The following is a 20,164-nucleotide window of genomic DNA, read 5'->3' on the forward strand; positions in this document are numbered from 1 at the left end:
TGATAACCTGGTGTGGCACTTAGTTAATCCTGGTTACCCGGGTGTGATAACCTGGTGTGGCACTTAGTTAATCCCGGTGACCGGGGTGTAATAACCTGGTGTGGCACTTGGTTAATCCCGGTGCCCGGGGTGTGATAACCTGGTGTGGCACTTAGTTAATCCATGTGACCGGGGTGTGATAACCTGGTGTGGCACTTAGTTAATCCCGGTGACCGGGGTGTGATAACCTGGTGTGGCACTTAGTTAATCCCGGTGACCGGGGTGTGATAACCTGGTGTGGCACTTGGTTAATCCCGGTGACCGGGGTGTGATAACCTGGTGTGGCACTTGGTTAATCCCGGTGACCGGGGTGTGATAACCTGGTGTGGCACTTGGTTAATCCCGGCGACCGGTGGCTTTTTAAAGAAAAATAAAGAACCCACATGATATCATGTAACCAGATAAAAAGCTCCTTACCTTATCTTTAATAATGATTTCTTCGCACGACGTGCATTGTGGATTAGATGAACTGAGGACAAGAGCAAAGACTTCCCATTACATTGAGGATCTTATAGTTTCATTTGCATCATTTCAGGTGCAGACTGTTAATATGACAACAAGCCGACCTTACTGTCGTGACAGATGCTTTCGATAATACGTTCTATGTTTTGTAATTAAATCCACCTACTAAATTCAGGACAGATCGGGATATATTAGAATGAATACTAACTATACAGTATGAAAAAAAGATAAGGAACCATCATTAAAGCCGACACTCAGTATTCCATTCTTACCATTACTTTAGATCAAGTAGTTGGCTTGTTATATGGCCACAACTATGTAGCTGGCCAGGATAATTGCCCACTGGTGAGACGGACTCTGTACCATATTGTTTGTACTTTCATGTTTGGTCAAACTGCATTGCCAAAAGAATCATTAAGGACAATGGCAGTTAGCATAGACCGAGTTCCAGTGTTTGTTATCAGAATCCCCCAACTCTGGGAAATATAGCAGTTTTACAGGCTATTATATATGCTCAGGGATCAAAGTGTCCAGAAAATGAAACAGAGGTACTGTACTTGATTTCCAAAAATTGTAAACCTGTTCAAATTTGAGGAAAAGCTCTGCTGGCCGTATTTTAGAGAGGCCGATATAACAGTGTTATGGACCCTCAGTTTCAGGCGGATAACTAGAGTCCAGGTTCTTTGAAAGAAATAGTACGTTTATTGATACTTAAAATACAAACACGTGCAGGGAGAATCAATTACTCTACCCGCGAAAGGCAGTCTTTTAAATATGAATCCGTCTTTTCCTAAAAGGGGAAATGGAGTTTATAACTTTGTAGACAAGAAAAAGCAGTGATGCTGTAGGTTTATAAATACGTAGCGGTATTGCATATACATATCATCACCCAACCACTGTGCTATCGGTGCTAAAACCGATGAAGACTGGGTAAGATCAATCAAATTAACTGTTTTCCCCAGGACATACTTGAAAACGAGAGGTAACTCTCAATGTATTACTTCCTGGTAAAATATTTTATAAATAAATAAGTTTTGGGGGGGGGTATGACAATCTGCTACTAACCATAGTAAGGAATTCATGCATGTCTCACAAAAACGGTGACCACATTCTGTCTGTCTGGGGTTACACAACACAAGCCGGCACTTTTCACATTTGTATTTCTCCTCCACCGTCTTTAAAAATTTCTCCTTGTAGCCCCCTTGTTCTGGCACGTAGATGGTGGTTGCAAGGCTACGGTCTGGGTTGGCTCTTTGTTGCAAGGTTTGAACAGATACAGAAGGTTCAATCTTTTTGCCAGCATCCATGATATGACTGCTAAATTCTGCAAGAGAAAGACCGAATTGGAAAAAATGAGTAAAGAAACAACCATAAAACTATTTAAAGCAGCAATACAAGTTTCAGATTTATGTGTTTTATTACGGGATTGAAAGCACGGGGTCCCCGGAGCGGAACGTTGTTAATTTCAGCTCCGGGAACCCCCTGCTTCCAGAGATAATTACCTCCGGAGCAGAAGGAGGACAGCGATCGGGGCAGAAGGGGGAGAGGGATCGGAGCAGAAGGAGGACAGCGATCGGGGCAGAATGGGGAGAGGGACCGGAGCAGAAGGAGGACAGCGATCGGGGCAGAGGGACCGGAGCAGAAGGAGGACAGCGATCGGGGCAGAAGAGGGAGAGGGAACGGAGCAGAAGGAGGACAGCGATCGGGGCAGAAGGGGGAGAGGTACCGGAGCAGAAGGAGGACAGCGATCGGGGCAGAAGGGGGAGAGGGACCGGAGCAGAAGGAGGACAGCGATCGGGGCAGAAGGGGGAGAGGGACCGGAGCAGAAGGAGGAAAGCGATCGGAGCATCACCTTTCCCCCCCCCCCCCCTTCACACACACATACAGACACACACAGACCTCTGTGTTGCCGGTGAAGGACCGGCTGCAGCCCCACTGGATGGGAGCGGTCACGTGACCGCTCCTCCGCTTCCCCGAGCGGCAAATTTCAGTTTGCCGCTCTCGGAAGAGTTTCTCCTCCTCAGCGTGCATGAGGAGGGAGAAACTATAGCCGCGCTGATAACAGATGCAGGGGCTTTGTGCATCTGTTCAGCGCAGCTCAGCAGCCTCAGCGACGCTGAGTGCACTATGTCCTGGGCCTTACGCACTGTCCTTATCAGAGAACCAATAAAGATAAGTGGAGGTTGGAGGGGGGACTCTGGCTGTACAAGCACTCGCTGATCACACAGTGACATCACACAGTGACATCACACAGCAGGGAACAGCCAGAGGAAATCACACCCCTCCCCAAGTCTAAGTTTAAAAAGGAAATGAAAAATATTTATAGTCCTACTAAGAGGTATCACATTTGGGTGCACAAAAGTTACCTAGATGAGACCCCCTAAAACAGGTCAGAGGAATTAGTGCAATTGCATAAGAGAGTAAAACAGATAGACTGAGGTGTGCAAAAGGTCTATTCCTGCCCCCTTCTTTCCCTCCCGCCCCCTTCTTTCCCTCCCGCCCCACCAAACTTAAAGTACCACTCGCAAGAGATTTTGGAAACCACTGCAGGTTCACATTGTGATGCCGCCTTGTTCCTCAAGCTTAACCAATTTTTTGTTTCTTTTTCAAAAAGTGCTACGAACAAATGAGATTTTCATATTTGTTGTGTGGCTTCTGAGATCTTGATGACAGATCTTGGTAGCCATTAATAACACCCGGCTATTTTTAGTGGCTTGCTCCTTCCCCACACCGATCGTTTTATGATAAGTAAATGGTTTATGAATGTGGTACGATTGCAAATAGATTGGTCTGGCAAGGGGACCCTGACAAGAGGAGTCATTCTGGATCAAACGTAGGGTTGCCAGGTGTCCTGAACCAAACTGGCCTGTATTTGGACTTACTGTCAGGTAATACTGGACATGTATGTGTCCAGTATTACCTCTCTGGACAGAGCGACCTGGCCGGCTTGGGGGGCGCGGGGCGGAATTTCCCTGAGCAGAGAGAGAGCAGGGCTGTTGCTAGGGGGTTGAGCAGCTTCTTCCATCCTGATTGGCTCATTACCCAGCAGCAGCCAATCACAAGATGGTGTCAGGAGCCTGGGGGTGGGTCCAAGGAGGAGGAGGAAACTGTATGGAGCAGAGAGAGGTGGGGGTGAGGGGGTGGGGTGGGGGGGTCGAGCACCTTTCACCATTGTGTCCAGTATTTTTGGATAAGCCACCTGGCAACCCTAATCGTAGGGTCACACACCTACTGCTTGGAAGTCCTCTTACTAACATTGTATCAATGGAAATGAAAGCGATACACCCCTGTTCATCTTAAAATGTCACAGTATAGAACACATAACTAAGCCATGCGTCACCTTTCCTTACTCTTTAAAATGCATCTCATCACTTGTAACATTTACAGCGCACACATTTGGCCAAAAACCAAAAAATAAAACAACTGGGTCGTTAGTGTAGTAAGATTATGAATGGAATGATTCTTCCCTCGGTGAACAGAATTAGCAAGCACTTTCCAGCTTGTCGTACGATTTTCACTATGACATTATTTACATTTTTTTAGTTGATTAAAAACATGAATGTACAGATTTTGACTCGGGCCGATGAACGCTGAAACAGCAAAACCACAGAAATCCAAATGGTCTCTGAATCAAGTAGCAGGCGATATTCTAACTGTTTGCCAGTAATTTACGTTTATGTCCATTAATGTCCCTTGAGCTGAAATTAACGCGGTTCAGCTCTGGAGACCCCCTTCTTTGAACCCATTTAAAAAAAAAAAAAATACACAAAAAAAAAATCAATAGAAGGCAATTTAGAAGACCCTAAATAGTTTTTGTACATACATACATATATATATATATATATATATATATATATATATATATATATATATATATGTAGCCTCGGACCCCCGTTACCTCCGCTGTCAGGGGCAAGGGCGAGTGCCGCCGGAGCCAAGCGGCGGACCCGCCGGCATCTCTAAAGGGTGGGAGCCGAGCAGGGAGCGCTCCAGTGCTCCGGAGGCTCCGCAGCAGCCCGACGGTACAGGGCGCCGCCATGTTGATCTTCGCGCATGCGCAGTACAGCAGCAGTTGCGGAGGCCCTCAGAGAGATTGTGCAGTTCAAGCGCGCGAAGAGACGGCCAATGAGGAGAGGCTATGGGCAGGGACTACATGTCCCATGAGCCTCAGGAGCGCACCACATGATGCCAGGGAGCCAATAACGCGGCCCGATCCCCCTGCAGAGATATGGATACATTTCGCGCGCTGAGCCCACGCTAGGACCAGGAAGAGCTAGGGGTAGGAGGTGAGTGCAGGGGCCTGTGACCCACTGCATTAGGCCAGCAGCCCCGAGGCCCCAGTTAGGTCCTGAGCCATATACCAGCTTGTGCTATAGGGACAGGCCCTAGTTAGGGACTCTGCCCCATTATCTGTTTGGTAGTCAGGGACACAGTGCTACGCAGCGCAGCCCTGCAAGGTGGGTTCGGGGCTTAGAACGTCACCAAAGACACAGAGACTTCCGGTGATATTATCCACGCCGGAATTCACCCCACGCGGTGGTGGATGACGACGTCGGACCGGACGGAATCCCTGTCGTAGTCTGCAGAACCCGGGGCCGGAGCACCGGGCAGGTATCATTCAACCAGTGCACCAACACTGTACAGCGACGCAAGGAGCACGCCTAAAGGGCGGGGGTATCACTTGGGGAAACTTAAGTGGTAGAGTGGCAAAGGGCCCTGTATAGTTCATTTGGACACGGTGTGGGGGTACACGGTGGTTGGGAAGGATAATACTTTCAATGAGAGCAAGTATTGTTGTGATTCATATAGAGTATAAGTATATATATGTACATGTGTTCAGTAAAGACCGTTCTGTTTATACCAGTGAGTATTATTGTGTTGTGTCCTGTGAGGGACTCCTCACGCTCCGTCGGGATCCCTTCCAGGTGGAGGCGTTGCACCACGAGATATTGTGATATATATGTATATATATATATATATATATATATATATATGTACCCCAGGCTCTCCATGCAGAGGCTTAGGCTCCCGAGGGCCACACAGGTAAATAAGCACCAGTAGCGTCTGTATTCACAGGGAATACCCGTTACATATATATAAAGCAGAAAATAGCCGTGTTAGTCCAGTTGCGATAGTGCAGAATAAATGAGTTCTTCAGTATTCGGTGATACCTTTTATATTGGACTAACAATTTATGTCAGTGGCTCAGCCATAATGATTGAGCCACCTGTGATGAAGCAGGGATATCCTGAAAACCTGACCTGTTGGAAGCCCTTGAGGACTGGAGCTGGCCACCCCTGTGTTGGGAAAATGTTGACTCCAGTTTGTCATGCTCTAATAGTTTTTGTTGTGCATTATTTTTTACATACATTTCCGACATATCAATGAAATGACCTATTCCATAAAAAATATGTGTTGAAACATTAATCTTTGAATAATTGGGGCTTTTTATTTAAAAAAAAAAAAAAGAAAATTAAAAGAAAATGAAACTTATTGCAAGTAACGTTTTCTGCGTTCAGCACTCCGAATGTAACATTTAATTTTGGGCTGTTGTACTTGTGGAACCTCGGAAAGGTCGGGGATCCTTTGTGGGCCATAGCCAAGTCTAAGGCCCGGGCCATAGAGGTGTGGGGAGAGCGGAGGCGCTCTAACGCTGAGGCTCGCCTGCTTCAGTCAGCGCGATTGCACGGACTTGCAGGCGAGCCAGCGTGCGCGAAGGGAGCCGGGGGGAGGTGGTTGGAGGCGGGGCAGTGACGTCGCTGGGCCAATCGCCTGCGACGCACTGACGTCAATGTCACGGCGCCGACGTCACGGCGCCGTGAAGTTGACGCTGCTGTGCTGTGATTGGAGGTTTTCAGCCGACAGCGCGCTGAAAAACAGCTTGGCGCTCGGCTGAAACCTCCAACTCGTCAGCACGCCTGCGGACGCTCGCGTGAGCCCCCTCTCAAGGCATCCTCATTGAGGATGCAGGGGCTCAGCGCGGAGCATCCGCACGCCTCAGCACGGCCTGTCCGTCTATGGACTCGGCCTACGTCCATGCCTTAAGATAGCACTGGTGAGCCCCAATTCTTTGGTTTACAAGAATTGGTTTTGCAAATGGCTTTTAATTTTCTCTTTCTGCCAATGCTATATTGACATAGCTTAATAGCGTTCAGGTGTGAGGAGGGCAGGAGCAATGTGTGAGATGCCCTGAGGACATGCTTTAAGGCTGTAGACACACTGTTACTACAGGTGCCAGCACGGTGCAATTCTATCCCATCCACACCCTCCTTGGCTCTAGCACTGAAATAGGAGTCAACATCTCAATTACCAATATTGGCCACCAAGTGTAGTAAATAGCACAGTGATGTGGTCATGCCATGTTAATCGTTGAGAAAGGACTCAGGTAAACAGATATTTGAGACACTTCTCCGAGCCGGCGGCTTGTTACACACAAAGCACTATCTGCCGTAGCAGGAAGGAAGGCAGCTGCAAGCTATACCCATATTTTGGTTCTAAACGCTTTTTTATGTTTTGGTTTTGGGGGGAAAAATGGGAAAACAGAACATAGAAATAATGAAGACATGAACGAGCCTCTCTCGGATATTAGCTGGAATTGTTCTTGAATTAGGAAATTCATTTCTAAGTTCGAACCGAACTTCAGAATAAACTTCGAAGTTTGCGAACTCCGGATTTCAAACACGCAATAGTGGCCATCCTTAATCTTTACTGCGTAACCAAAGCCCTTGGATCATCACCATGTTCTCTCATGCATCAGTCCTTCAGACAGGGCCACCATTATGGGGGAATATCAGGGACAACTGTCCCGGGCCCGGCACAGCAAGGTGGATGGCTGGCCGACACTGGATGTCCAACCCGGGGCTCCATCCACCTCATTGATTGGGACGAAATAGGCTCGGCCAACTCACACCCTGCCCAATATCAGTGCCTCCCCCTCACCCACCCTGCTCAAAAACAACTGTGCAGGGGCCCGGGTCAAGTCTTGAGTACGGGGCACTGCAAAATCTGGTGTCTGGACTTCAGGTAGAATTGCAAATGAGAAGGAAAATAGAAAACCTGTTGAATAGCAAAACACATGAATTAGAGGTTGCCTGATTTTTTACGCCCTCATCGTTTTTGCTCAACACACAGTCAACCAAAGAGCAACCGCCATTATCAAATCATTAGTCATAACATATCAGTAGCGAATATTGGCTTAGAACACTTTTTTCTCTTGGGCGCCCCCATCTACAGTGCTCATCTTCAGAAACTTTATAAACGCCAAGTACCAATAAATATATATTTCTTATTTGCAAGTCTACGCTTAAAATAAAAATCTTTGTTTTTTTTTTTAATTTTAGAGCATATTTAGAAAAATGAGGCCAGAAACACTGCCACAATATTTTAACGTAAAATGTCTTCAAATCAGGAGCTATGATTGGCTGCTGAAATTGATGTTGCCGTACTTTGCAGCCAATGGTAGTTTCAACACTACCATTGGCTGACAAGAATCTGTGACGAACGCGCGCGCGCGCACGTCATGTAGCGAGCTGTGTGAGCGGGGCCCTATACTTTGCAAGCTTCTCCTCTACTGTTGTGTGTGTGTGTGCGCGCATACAAGAGGAAGATGGAGGTGGGCGACGGGACGACATGGGAGAGGGGGGGAGAGACAGGGGCGGTGGTTGGGGTTCACCAGAATTGCAAAATATAATTCTTCTGTTCCCTAACCAATAAAACGTTAAACCGCCGCTCTAACTGATTCCGTTCTGAGCTCACACGGCCTCACATGTGGTACTTCACCTAACTCCTTTTGAAAACCCCATAATAGGCTTCTATAAATTCAAACAAGTAGCCAGCGGTCTACACATAATAATGTAATGAGGCTTCAAAGCAATTTCTAACCTGCTTTGTTCCAGATCTGAGTAGAAAGCTTCAAACAGGAGCCCTCGGAATCCCCCCTAACTCAGAAGACAGGTCGGGAGCGCCTGCACGTGTGTGTCTTTGCTGACAGTAACGCTTTAATCTTCTCTTGGGATTGTTAACAATCACTTATATTCGCAAACCTGCATGTGTCAATGTGAAGAAGCACAGTAATTTCCCATTAATCAAGAATCGGCTGCACTGCGGATCAGCGCACATACACACACACACACACACCACCACACCTCCCTGATCCTAAGGCTGCGGTGCCGCTCGGCGCGCTCAATGTAATCAAAGCAAATGAGGACGGCCATGCTCGCGCGAAGCTCAGCCCTTGGAGAGACAATTTTTTTTATTTCCAAGCGCTGATCATGCACACGTGACCATACTGTGACCAATCAGCATGAAGAGAGGGAGGGGGGTGTGTCTGCACCCACTGCACGTCTCATCTGATCACAAACACGACTTTGCAATAAAGATTCAACGTGCCTTTTCAAAATGTCCTGATTTCTTTATTTCTGGGGGGAGGAGTGGGGGGTGTTTTGAGAGCTTGTTGTCATTTATATTGCATGGTAACAAGCGTTACAGCCAGGGCTTTTACACGCCGATCAAGTACCCTGGAGGGGGTAACTGGTATGTAACTATGTAACAAGGACTAATTGTAGTAAAGTATAAATGTCATACAATAAATAAACTGTTATGTCACAAACTAATGTTATTAGCTCTTACTAGGAATTTATTTTGTAAAAAGCGGGGCAGGGGCTGGGTTGATAAGCCCTGAATGTCTCTAATTAAAACTGAAAACCATTGCACATCAAAAACATTACCCAAACAATATGAATATTCCCAACTGATCAATTCTAAAAAATAATAATAATAGGTTTTTCCTTTTCCAATTATGAGCAGAGAAACCTGCAGATGGGAAGAATTTGTCAAAGTTTTAAATTTTACGCAAAAACGTTCCCATTATATTTTAAAGGGGGAAATTCAGTGCAAAACGAAAGCCTCTTTCTGTCATGCTCTGCTGCAAACTAAAGTAAAAGCGTAAATATCCCCCCCGTATTCCCCGAGTAGGAACATCCCCCCCCCCCCGTATTGCAGAAGGTAGGAACATCCCCCCCCGTATTGCAGAAGGTAGGAACATCCCCCCCCCGTATTGCAGAAGGTAGGAACATCCCCCCCCCGTATTGCAGAAGGTAGGAACATCCCCCCCCGTATTGCAGAAGGTAGGAACACCCCCCCCCCCGTATTGCAGAAGGTAGGAACATCCCCCCCCGTATTGCAGAAGGTAGGAACATCCCCCCCCCCGTATTGCAGAAGGTAGGAACATCCCCCCCCATATTGCAGAAGGAAGGAACATCCCCCCCCCATATTGCAGAAGGTAGGAACACCCCCCCCCCGTATTGCAGAAGGTAGGAACCCCCCCCCCCGTATTGCAGAAGGTAGGCCCATCGGAGTGGTATGATTCCTCAGACAAAGAAAATATTTCCATTAGCACCAAAAGGGAGGAACTTTGGTAATTACCAAAAAGCAGAGGGATGTGAAACAGAGAGTATTACCCCTGCGCCGCCGGGCTGCAGGACATGAAAGTCACAGGTTTAAATCTAGCTATCGAGCCGCTTATCTTCTGGAGGTCACACGAGCAAAGCTGCTAAATCAGCTGGCTACATCCCCATGTTATTTGTATTGGAAATACATTAAGTTCCCACAAAGAATGGCGGGGGGCCGTGTTGGTCCTTTCTTCCATATAGTAACAAAGGAGGGAGAGACAGGAGGGGGTATGATACCTTTTATCGGACAAACAAGTAGTTGATATGTTACAAGCTTTCCAACCTCTCGGGGTCACCCGACGCTGCGATGCGGGCTGCTCTCTGACGGGGGCCCTGCTCTCTCCCAATCAGTTTAATTGCTGTGGGGAACAGCGTGGGGCCTCTAAGTGCGATAGCAATTCTTGGGGGGTGTACATATACCCTTGAACCACCCCCCCGTTGTGCTACTGTTCCACGGATTCTTCGATTTTACATCTTTTACTACTACAAACACACACAGCACCTGAATGATACATTTTTTTAAAAATTCAAAGCGCACTGTTAAAAACAACAAAAAACTCTGAGAATGTGTGCAAATTATGTTGCTTTAAGGGAGTAGTCACTTTAACTCCATTAAATATGTTCTTTTTTTTATAGCTTTGTACAATGGTCGTTTCGTAGAACTTCAACAATCCAACACATACATCGTAAGGGACTTCACACCACTTTAGCAATAGCTGCGATTGCCTCTTTTAGAAATAAAGGGTGATTACGGAATTATTTCCATCGCTCCAAGCATACATATACACTATATATATATATATATATATATATATATATATATGTATATATATATACACACACATATATATACATATATATATATATATATATTTATTTAAGGAGTCGGGCACACAATAACAGTAATAATCCAAAAGATTGGAGCGGGTACAACTGCTAACATACTAAGCTGTACTATGTACAAAGGTCACAAAAGCCGACAAATGGTACAATAAATGTGTCTTTACTAGTTCATCGTTTCAGCAAAGGCTCCATTGGGACGCCAAAATGTTGAGCTAGTAAAAACACATTTATTGTACCATTTGGTGTGCCAGCGTTATTGACATTACTATATGTATATATATACTATATATGTATATATAGTAATGTCAATAACGCTGGCACACCAAATATATATATACATATATATATATATGTAACGGGTGCTCCCTCTGGCCTGACCCACCCAATCTCATATTGGCCTGTGTAGTCTAACCAGTCCCCCATTACAAGGCGTGTGTGGTGGTGCACCTGCAAGTAACAGGACTCTTGAGTCTCCCGCTTGGTGTTATTAGGGGATGTCAATCAGAACAGGTAGCTGAGGTAGTGGGTGCGAGTCCAACTTACATCATGTGCAGCGCCTCCACCTCATCAGGATCTGTGCTTCCGCAGGGAGATGGTCCTGGTGAGGAACTCCTTCTTGGTGCCATCCACTGTTGAGTAATCTCACACTCACACAGTGGGGTTCTTTTTCTCAAGGACATCTTTATTGAATACAGGGATGTAGCAGACTGCCCCATACAGCTGCCAGCTCTAGCCGCACATCTCTGCGTGATGTCCCTTTGCCAGGTACGCCCTCCAATCATGAAGTGGGATTCCCTTTCTCCTAGGGAGATCACCACTGTGCCAGGTCCCTGGACACAGCGTGGCGTAAACACACTGGAATTATCACTGTGTTCCCGCTAGTTACTGCACTAGGGTCACAAAAAGGGTTCCTTCAATAACGGTATCGTCAGGTTACTCTCTCCCTCGAACAACAACACTAACTGTCAGTGTTGTGCCCTTTATACTCCAGGGGGCAGGCGCATCTCTGAGGTCACTATCCAGGGACTCAGAGCATACAGCCACTCCCATCCTTACACAGGGCACCACACTTGGGGGTGAGGGAAAACCTCCATTACTACTGTGGGCAGGCCTGTGTGTACCAGGACTTACTGCTAACAGAGAAGATGTATGCAGTCATTATTATGCATGGCTACATACTCCCCCTGGTGAATACCCACCGTCCCGGCTGGGACCTAAATTTGGTGTACCTTGCGCCAGGAAACACTGCAAAAGAACACACAAATAACACAGCAATGAACGCTCAGTACACTCACTGACCAGCAGGGAGCGCAAAAGAAACAACAGACCACTCTATTGGACACTCAATAGTAATGCCGAGGATCTGGCTTCTTCACCTCTCGCCCCGCGGCATCATGCACAGTCACGCTGTATTCCCGTGGTACTCCTCTCTCATTACAGTACATCACCTTGTGCTTATATACACTGCGCCCTATCTTCCAGACCCGCATCAGTTGAGCTACCCTCTGCTCGGCCTGTATCCCTTTTATGGCTCCCCCTCTCTCAATGATATAGTACTGAATATCAGTCTTGAGCCATCTCTCCCTATTCTCCTCTATCTCTGTCATTAGAGGTTCAGGGACATAGGGGTAATCAAGCCCATGGGACTTCCTGTACTTGGCAATGATAGCTCGCTCAGCTCTGCAAGCCCTAGTTAAACTGGTTCGACCAGCCGTCCCGGGCAACACCCATGATAGGGGCTCATGTGTCTCCACCGGATCATCTAACCCTGCGGACCCCTTAGGGATAATTAGGCCTGCCTGTATACGGTCCCATCGTACCCTTAGAGCCCTAAGGTAGGATTCATCATCAAAATCCCCGGCAGCCCACCAGTGATCAACCACCCCCTCCCTCTCTAAAATAAAGCGGGTGCGGTCAAACCACGAGACATACCCCTCATACAAGGGGGCCCACCACCTAGTCTCCTTCCGTTCCTCGGAGCTAGAATCTACATTTTCTTCTAGGGACTCCTCATCAGGCCCACCAGAAGACACTCCAGATGTACCCTCAGATCGGATATTAATTCCCTTGCGATGAGAGGTATTCCTAACAGTGATACTCATCCCGCTAGGACAATCACTGAACACCGACACTTGTCGGGACATGCTCCCTCCTCCCTCCGACCCATCATCCGACGTACCCAAGTCCAGGCTCCCAGTTCGATCATCAAAAGGACCCCGTGACTCCCCGGACAACCCTAAACTGGAACTAGATCCAAATAGGATAGGGACGGGTACAGGGGCTTTAGCTAGGGCCTTAGGACTAACCTTGGGTGTGGACGGGGTTTGGGGACGGGACCGACCAGTAGGCACGGACAGGGTTTCGACCTGCTCCCCAGCGGTACCTGCCTTAGCATCGCCACAAAGTCCATCTTTGTCTTCAACCTTGGGACTCCTGGGCTTTCCGTTCAACCGCCCATTCCCTTGGATAATAGGGGATCGCTTCCCGCTGCTCGATCGCAGAGGCGGCACCATCTCCCACTCGGGACCTCCCTGGTCCTCCGGCACCACTTCCGCACACGCACGTGCTGCGACGCCATCTTGCGGTGGATTCCCAAGCGGAATCTCTTCCTCCACAAGGATCTCCTCCAACGCCATTCTGCTACGCGATCCAGTCTGGCTCTGGACTCGCTCCTCCGGATCTTCCACTCCCTGGGTCTGCGACAGACACGGTGTCTTAGTCCCGTGCAGGGTCGGGGTAGATCGGCCTCCGTACGATCCACTAGTCACCACGGCAGTGGGACTCCGGCGATCGGGTGGTCGCGGTACAGGGACACTCGACTCCGCGTCTCCATACCGCGAGGAATTTCATCCCTCCATGGCGTACCAATGGTATGACAGTCTCGTCTGATGACTGTCTTACTCGCCAGCCTTGCACACTCCTCATCCGAGGATTCCAGTTTGCAATTCGGCCGAGGCATCCCGGTAGGAGACCGGCGATGGGCTCCTCGGTGATCACCTCTCCGATGACTGGATTTCTCTATCGGAAGCACTAATGATGGCTCCGACTCGGCGGGACTGGCACTCTTGTTCCAGAGAGCTCCCGGCTGTTCTTCTCTTGGAATCGGGACATTCCCGGCTACTCCCACAGCCTGCACCGGTACGAATGTGGTCATTGGCCACATGTACTGCAGTCCGCAGTGGGGGCATCGGGCCTCGCTGCCCACGGCTCCGCCCGGCAGTCTGCACTGCAGGCAAAGACATGCCACAGTCTCCACACCCTCCACACGGATTATCAGGAAGCCTCCTGGAGCCGAATAAGGGTGAGTGGAAATCACAGGACCTTGGTCCACTTTGTCAGCAGCTTCAGCCATCTTTACCAGCGGAGGCACTCGTCTCAGAGGTCTATACTGATCAATGGCTCTTCGCAACTGAAAGGCATGGGCAGAGGTAGCAACCCTTCCTCCCATTTTCTCTGTCGACATCCGGTGTAACCGCAAACCACTCCCCCTGGTTGAAACTAGGGGGATGTCTCGTAGATTTGTAGGCTGACCCAGCACAGGTGCGGAGTGAGTCATAGTCCATGAGGGCGCGGCTCCAGCTTTCGCGCCAAACTCCTCAGCGGGGTGGAGTTTTCTCGTTGGCGCCAATCCTGGCCAACAATTAGCAAACTGCAAAGTTGCAAGACTTTCTGCAGCATGCCCACGCGGCGTCCCGGGGAAGCGGGAACCGCCATTTTGGTAAGCATTGTCCTTTCTTTCATTTGAGGCAGCGTCTGGCTGTTTGTTAATTGGGGTATAACAAAGTCCATTTCGTTCCTCCCATCTAAGCACACTGTCCTGCTCATTATTCTCAGGGGTATCATCCCGAGAACAAAAACACGACAAACACGGCGCAGCCACGGCTTTCACGCCATTCCACAACAAACTCACAAAAGTCTCTTCTGTAGCTTGTTCTTCGTCTGACCGCAATCCTGGACCTTCTGCTCTATGCAGATCCTCCATTCTCGTGGTTCTCTCTCTCCGCCATCCTGGACCTTCTGTTCTGTACAGATCCTCCATTCCGACAGGTCTCTCGTGATCGTTGAACACGTCTCTCGTGATCGTTGAACACCGATTCTCTGTACGTGGAGCTCCGCTCTGCGGGGCAGCTACCACATCTGTACAATAAACATGCCTTGTGCACCACCTTGTGTACCTAACGTAGATCTGACTCGTGTTTGCACTACCTCAGGCTAGGCTCACTCTTTCTGTGTCTACTGTAACACGTTCCTCCAGTCTGTGCTCCTTGGTAAGTGATCTGGAATGGAGACTAGAGTACTCTGGCTCTTCCATGCAGTACTTTGGGCGTCGACCTACTTTTGGCTAGCCTAGTGCGGACCCGTCCAGAATTCCTGCTCTCAGTTACCAGTTTACCCCTTAGGCGTCCCCCGCTAGCGCTACCTCAAGGCGACTAGAACAGCAATAGCCCCCGGCTCCAGACTCACTAACCCCTTACGGATCCCAAGGCGTCTTTGCGGCATGCATCTCCAGCATCTCCCTGACTACCCTGGCTCCGTCCCACGCAGCACAAAGTGGCAGCAGACACTTCTCTCTTTCCTAATGTGTGCCTAGCAAAAGCCTGTCCTGTTGACAGGTATCTCAGCAGCGCCTCCAATTGTAACGGGTGCTCCCTCTGGCCTGACCCACCCAATCTCATATTGGCCTGTGTAGTCTAACCAGTCCCCCATTACAAGGCGTGTGTGGTGGTGCACCTGCAAGTAACAGGACTCTTGAGTCTCCCGCTTGGTGTTATTAGGGGATGTCAATCAGAACAGGTAGCTGAGGTAGTGGGTGCGAGTCCAACTTACATCATGTGCAGCGCCTCCACCTCATCAGGATCTGTGCTTCCGCAGGGAGATGGTCCTGGTGAGGAACTCCTTCTTGGTGCCATCCACTGTTGAGTAATCTCACACTCACACAGTGGGGTTCTTTTTCTCAAGGACATCTTTATTGAATACAGGGATGTAGCAGACTGCCCCATACAGCTGCCAGCTCTAGCCGCACATCTCTGCGTGATGTCCCTTTGCCAGGTACGCCCTCCAATCATGAAGTGGGATTCCCTTTCTCCTAGGGAGATCACCACTGTGCCAGGTCCCTGGACACAGCGTGGCGTAAACACACTGGAATTATCACTGTGTTCCCGCTAGTTACTGCACTAGGGTCACAAAAAGGGTTCCTTCAATAACGGTATCGTCAGGTTACTCTCTCCCTCGAACAACAACACTAACTGTCAGTGTTGTGCCCTTTATACTCCAGGGGGCAGGCGCATCTCTGAGGTCACTATCCAGGGACTCAGAGCATACAGCCACTCCCATCCTTACACAGGGCACCACACTTGGGGGTGAGGGAAAACCTCCATTACTACTGTGGGCAGGCCTGTGTGTACCAGGACTTACTGCTAACAGAGAAGATGTATGCAGTCATTATTATGCATGGCTACATATATATATATATATAAAAAAAATAAAATGGGGCAGCCGGCACTCCCAATACCATAAATAGTTTGCGGTGCATGTCCTATACCAATAGTAAGAGAAAAGTAATCCACTCCAGCAGGAGCAGACACAAGTCAGCACTCAAAGGTAAGTAAGAAAAATTGTATTCAAAAATAAACATAGCACAAACATGACCAACGTTTCGGTCCTCTTGGGTGGCAGAAATACCCTGAGGAAGGTCCCACGAGGACCGAAACGTTGGTCATGTTTGTGCTATGTTTATTTTTGAATACAATTTTTCTTACTTACCTTTGAGTGCTGTCTTGTGTCTGCTCCTGCTGGAGTGGATTAGTTTTCATATATATATATATATATATATATATATATATATATATATATATATATATATTCAGTGTTCGACAAACCTATACATTTGCTCGCCCCGGGCGAGTGGATTTAACATCGTGGCGAGCTCCTATTGGCCCAAGCAGCACACGTTTGGTACTAGGTGGCGAGTAGATTTTTTTGTGTGGCGAGTAGATTTTTTGGTGATTTGTCAACCACTATATATATATATATATATATATATATATATATATATACACACATACACACACGTATGTAACTGTATATATTACTGCGCTCCTCCCTTTAGAAGTATGCTGCTGGTAAAAGGATTGGCCTTACAATATATGGGGGGGGGGGGGGGGGGGAGAACAGATCCTGCGCTCATACCAATTTGGGCTAAAATATACTATGTTTACATTTAGCACCTAAGTCTTTGTAACAAAGGAGTCATTTGGTTGCATCTTTTGATTAAAACATGATTCAAGCCGCCAACCTCATCAAGGAAGACTCAGTTTAGCAGGAACCTACACTGAATATGTCATTTCTTATTGTCCCGAGGACTACATTTTGACAAATATGTGAAAATGCCCTGAAGGGGTTAAAATGAAGCATATGCTTTTGTGATTTAGTGCAATTAAAAGCTGGCCACAGCCAGTATCAGAGTCCCCGTATTATAAAGATAAACTGTGAGTGCACAAATACCCTAGTGTGAAATATTAAAACTTGCACATATCCCTTCTTTCTGTCAGCCTTAGACACTCACCTGCTCTTCAGTGGAGGGTGCTGTGTAACCTGACAATGACAATGAGCAATGAGGTGTATTAAACCTTTATGCTAACTGGAAAATTGGTAGGGACTCTGTCCGGAAGGGAGGAGCTGTACACCTCCAAGGGGCTGCTCTGTAAAGCAGAAACCAGGCGAGCCAATAACCTACCCCTATGACGCAATGTATCAGTAACACTACTGTATAATTAAATGCCCTTATGGAGTAGGCAGCAAAGAAAATAATTGGCCTAACATTTGTGGAAGACTGTACAGATTACCACGCTCCTCCCTTTAGAAGTATACTGCTGGTAAAAGGATTGGCCTTACATATATTGAAAGCAAAAGAACAGATCCTGCGCTTTTTCTTTTCCATATATGACAAGCCAATCCTTTTACTTGTAGCATACTTCTAATACACATAATTAGACCATTCTGGTATTTTCTTCAAGTTGGACACACATACACACACACACACACACACACACACACACACACACACACACACACACACACACACACACACACACACACACACACACACACACACACACACACACACACACACACGTGACAGTGGGTGCTAAAAAAGAATGACTGCTGGGGAGTGCAGACCATAACACAATGAAAGATTAAGGTGACACTAGTCCTGATTAGAGGATGTAAATAATCATGACAAAAGGCCAAAGGCTGTGATACGATTACAGAATATGCATATACACAAAAAAGGAGAACAAATAATAAATAATATATAATAAAATAATATATGGTAAAATAATTACTAAAATCCGAGTGTCTGATGTCAGCAGATAGAAAATGGTCAAAAATCCAAATAAAAGTTCATTAGTAAAGCGTCCAGATGGGAGTATAAATGCAGTTCCTAGAAAGGAAGTCCTCCACTTGCTGGTACGTGAAACCAGAGATCTAGGAAAGGAGCAGAGAGAGCTGTAGTCCTTAGCAGGCCCATGCGGGACGGCGTCACCTATCTGAAGCGAACACCGCTGTCTGCACTGCCTGAACAGCTACGGATCCTCACACAGGACAAACTTACATCTTACGCGTTTCGTAACTCGGTTGCTTCGTCACGGATAGCAGGTCTATGGGATTGGTGCCTTATTTAAAGGGGAGTGAACTCCTCCACTAATTCAATCCAGACAATTGGTTAAACCACCTGAACCAATACTTAGACACTCAAATCATTGGCTCCATTAGTAGTCTAAAATACATACTGTACATACTGTACACATACAATCAAAACACAGTTTGCAATACATGAAAACGGGTGTAACCAATAAAAGCTATAGAATTTGGTTCATGTAGCTTCTACACTCGTAATTAGTTTCATAAAGGGGGTGTATTAAGATAAATGCCCAAGTCTACATAGAATTTCTAGTGATAGATGCTCATATTGGCATCAGTAACATGCAGGATGGCAAAATACCATACAGCAATACCGACTTTATTGTAAATAATACCATTTGTGATCAAATATAATATATAATTAATAATCAAAACAGATGGTGCCAGGGTACGGAAAGGGATTTCAACTGCACAAATGATTCAACATTCCATATCCGTATGTAAAACAGTGTGTGAACCTTTTGATTCAGTACCTGATGGCGCCCCCTTGAGCAGCAGTGACTTCAACTAAGCGTTTCCTGTAACTGCTGGTCAGTCTCTCACATCGGTTTTGTGGAATTTTGGCCCATTCCTCCTTACAGAACTGCTTCAACTCACTGACATTTGAGGGCTTACTTGCATGGACAGCTCGCTTCAGGTCCTGCCACAACATTTCGATGAGGTTTAGGTCCGGACTTTGACTAGGCCATTCTAAAATGCGGAATGTATTCTTCTGCAGCCATTCTTTTGTAGATCTGCTTGTCTGTTTAGGATCATTGTCTTGCTGCATGACCCACCTTCACTTCAGCTCACGGACGGATGGCCTGACATCCTCCTCTAGAATCCTCTGATACAATGCAGAATTCATGGTTGTGTCAGTGATAGCAAGCCGCCCAGGTCCTGAGGCAGCAAAGCAGCCCCAAACCATCACACTCCCACCACAATGCTTGATGGTTGGGATGAGTTTCTTTTGTTCGAATGCAATGTTTGGTTTTCGCAAAACAACGTTTTTTTTTTTCATTGAGGCCAAAAAGTTCTACCTTTGACTCGTTTGTCCAGAGAACATTGTTCCGGAAGGCTTGTGGATCATCTCTGCTGCCCGTCTGAAGTTCGCTAAAGAGCACAATGTTCTTTTAAGAGAGCAGTGGTTTCCTCTTGACTATCCTTCCATGAACAACATTCTTGTTCAGTCTTTTTCTGATAGTCGAGTCATGAACTCCCACATTAGCCAACGCGAGAGTGGCCTGCAGATCCTTGGATGCTACTCTGGGGCTCTTTGTAACTTCCTGGATGATTTGCGGTTTGTTTTTGCCGAGATTTGGTAGGACGACCGCTTAGGCCGCGCTTATAGTGCTGGCGACCGATGCCGTCGCCACCCCGCGATAGTTGTAATTTGTTTTTAGCGACGGTCGCCAGTGACGTCACTAAAGGGGGCGGGCCGTGCAATTTGATTGGTTTAGAGACAGTTACATGTGGCGACTGTCTCTAAAAAAATCAAATAGACCCGGCTACCAATTTTCCAGACGCTCCCGGCGCTCCGTCGCGCTTACTATAAGCTCTGGCGGCGGAGTCAATTGTTTTGTTTTCGAGCGACGTTGCGTCGCGTCACCGGCACTAGAAGCGCAGCCTTAGAGTGACAGTGGTCATGAACTTTCTCCATTTGTAGACTACCTCTACGGCAGTGGATT

At 47.3% G+C, this 20,164-nt stretch overlaps 1 protein-coding gene across 2 annotated transcripts in view; it reads right to left on the bottom strand.

The window, feature by feature from the left end:
• TRAF3 (TNF receptor associated factor 3) overlaps window positions 1-20,164 on the bottom strand; it is a 118,123-nt gene that overhangs the window by 41,974 nt on the left and 55,985 nt on the right. For both annotated transcript variants that reach the window (XM_075615023.1, XM_075615024.1), the window contains exons 2-3: window positions 1,567-1,825; window positions 457-508 (exon numbers count right to left, since the gene is read on the bottom strand). In XM_075615023.1, coding sequence (XP_075471138.1) covers window positions 457-508; window positions 1,567-1,825 — 311 coding nt within the window. The remainder of the gene's footprint in view (window positions 1-456; window positions 509-1,566; window positions 1,826-20,164) is intronic.

The sequence above is a fragment of the Ascaphus truei genome, chromosome 9 (genome assembly GCF_040206685.1).
Source record: "Ascaphus truei isolate aAscTru1 chromosome 9, aAscTru1.hap1, whole genome shotgun sequence".
NCBI lineage: Eukaryota > Metazoa > Chordata > Amphibia > Anura > Ascaphidae > Ascaphus > Ascaphus truei.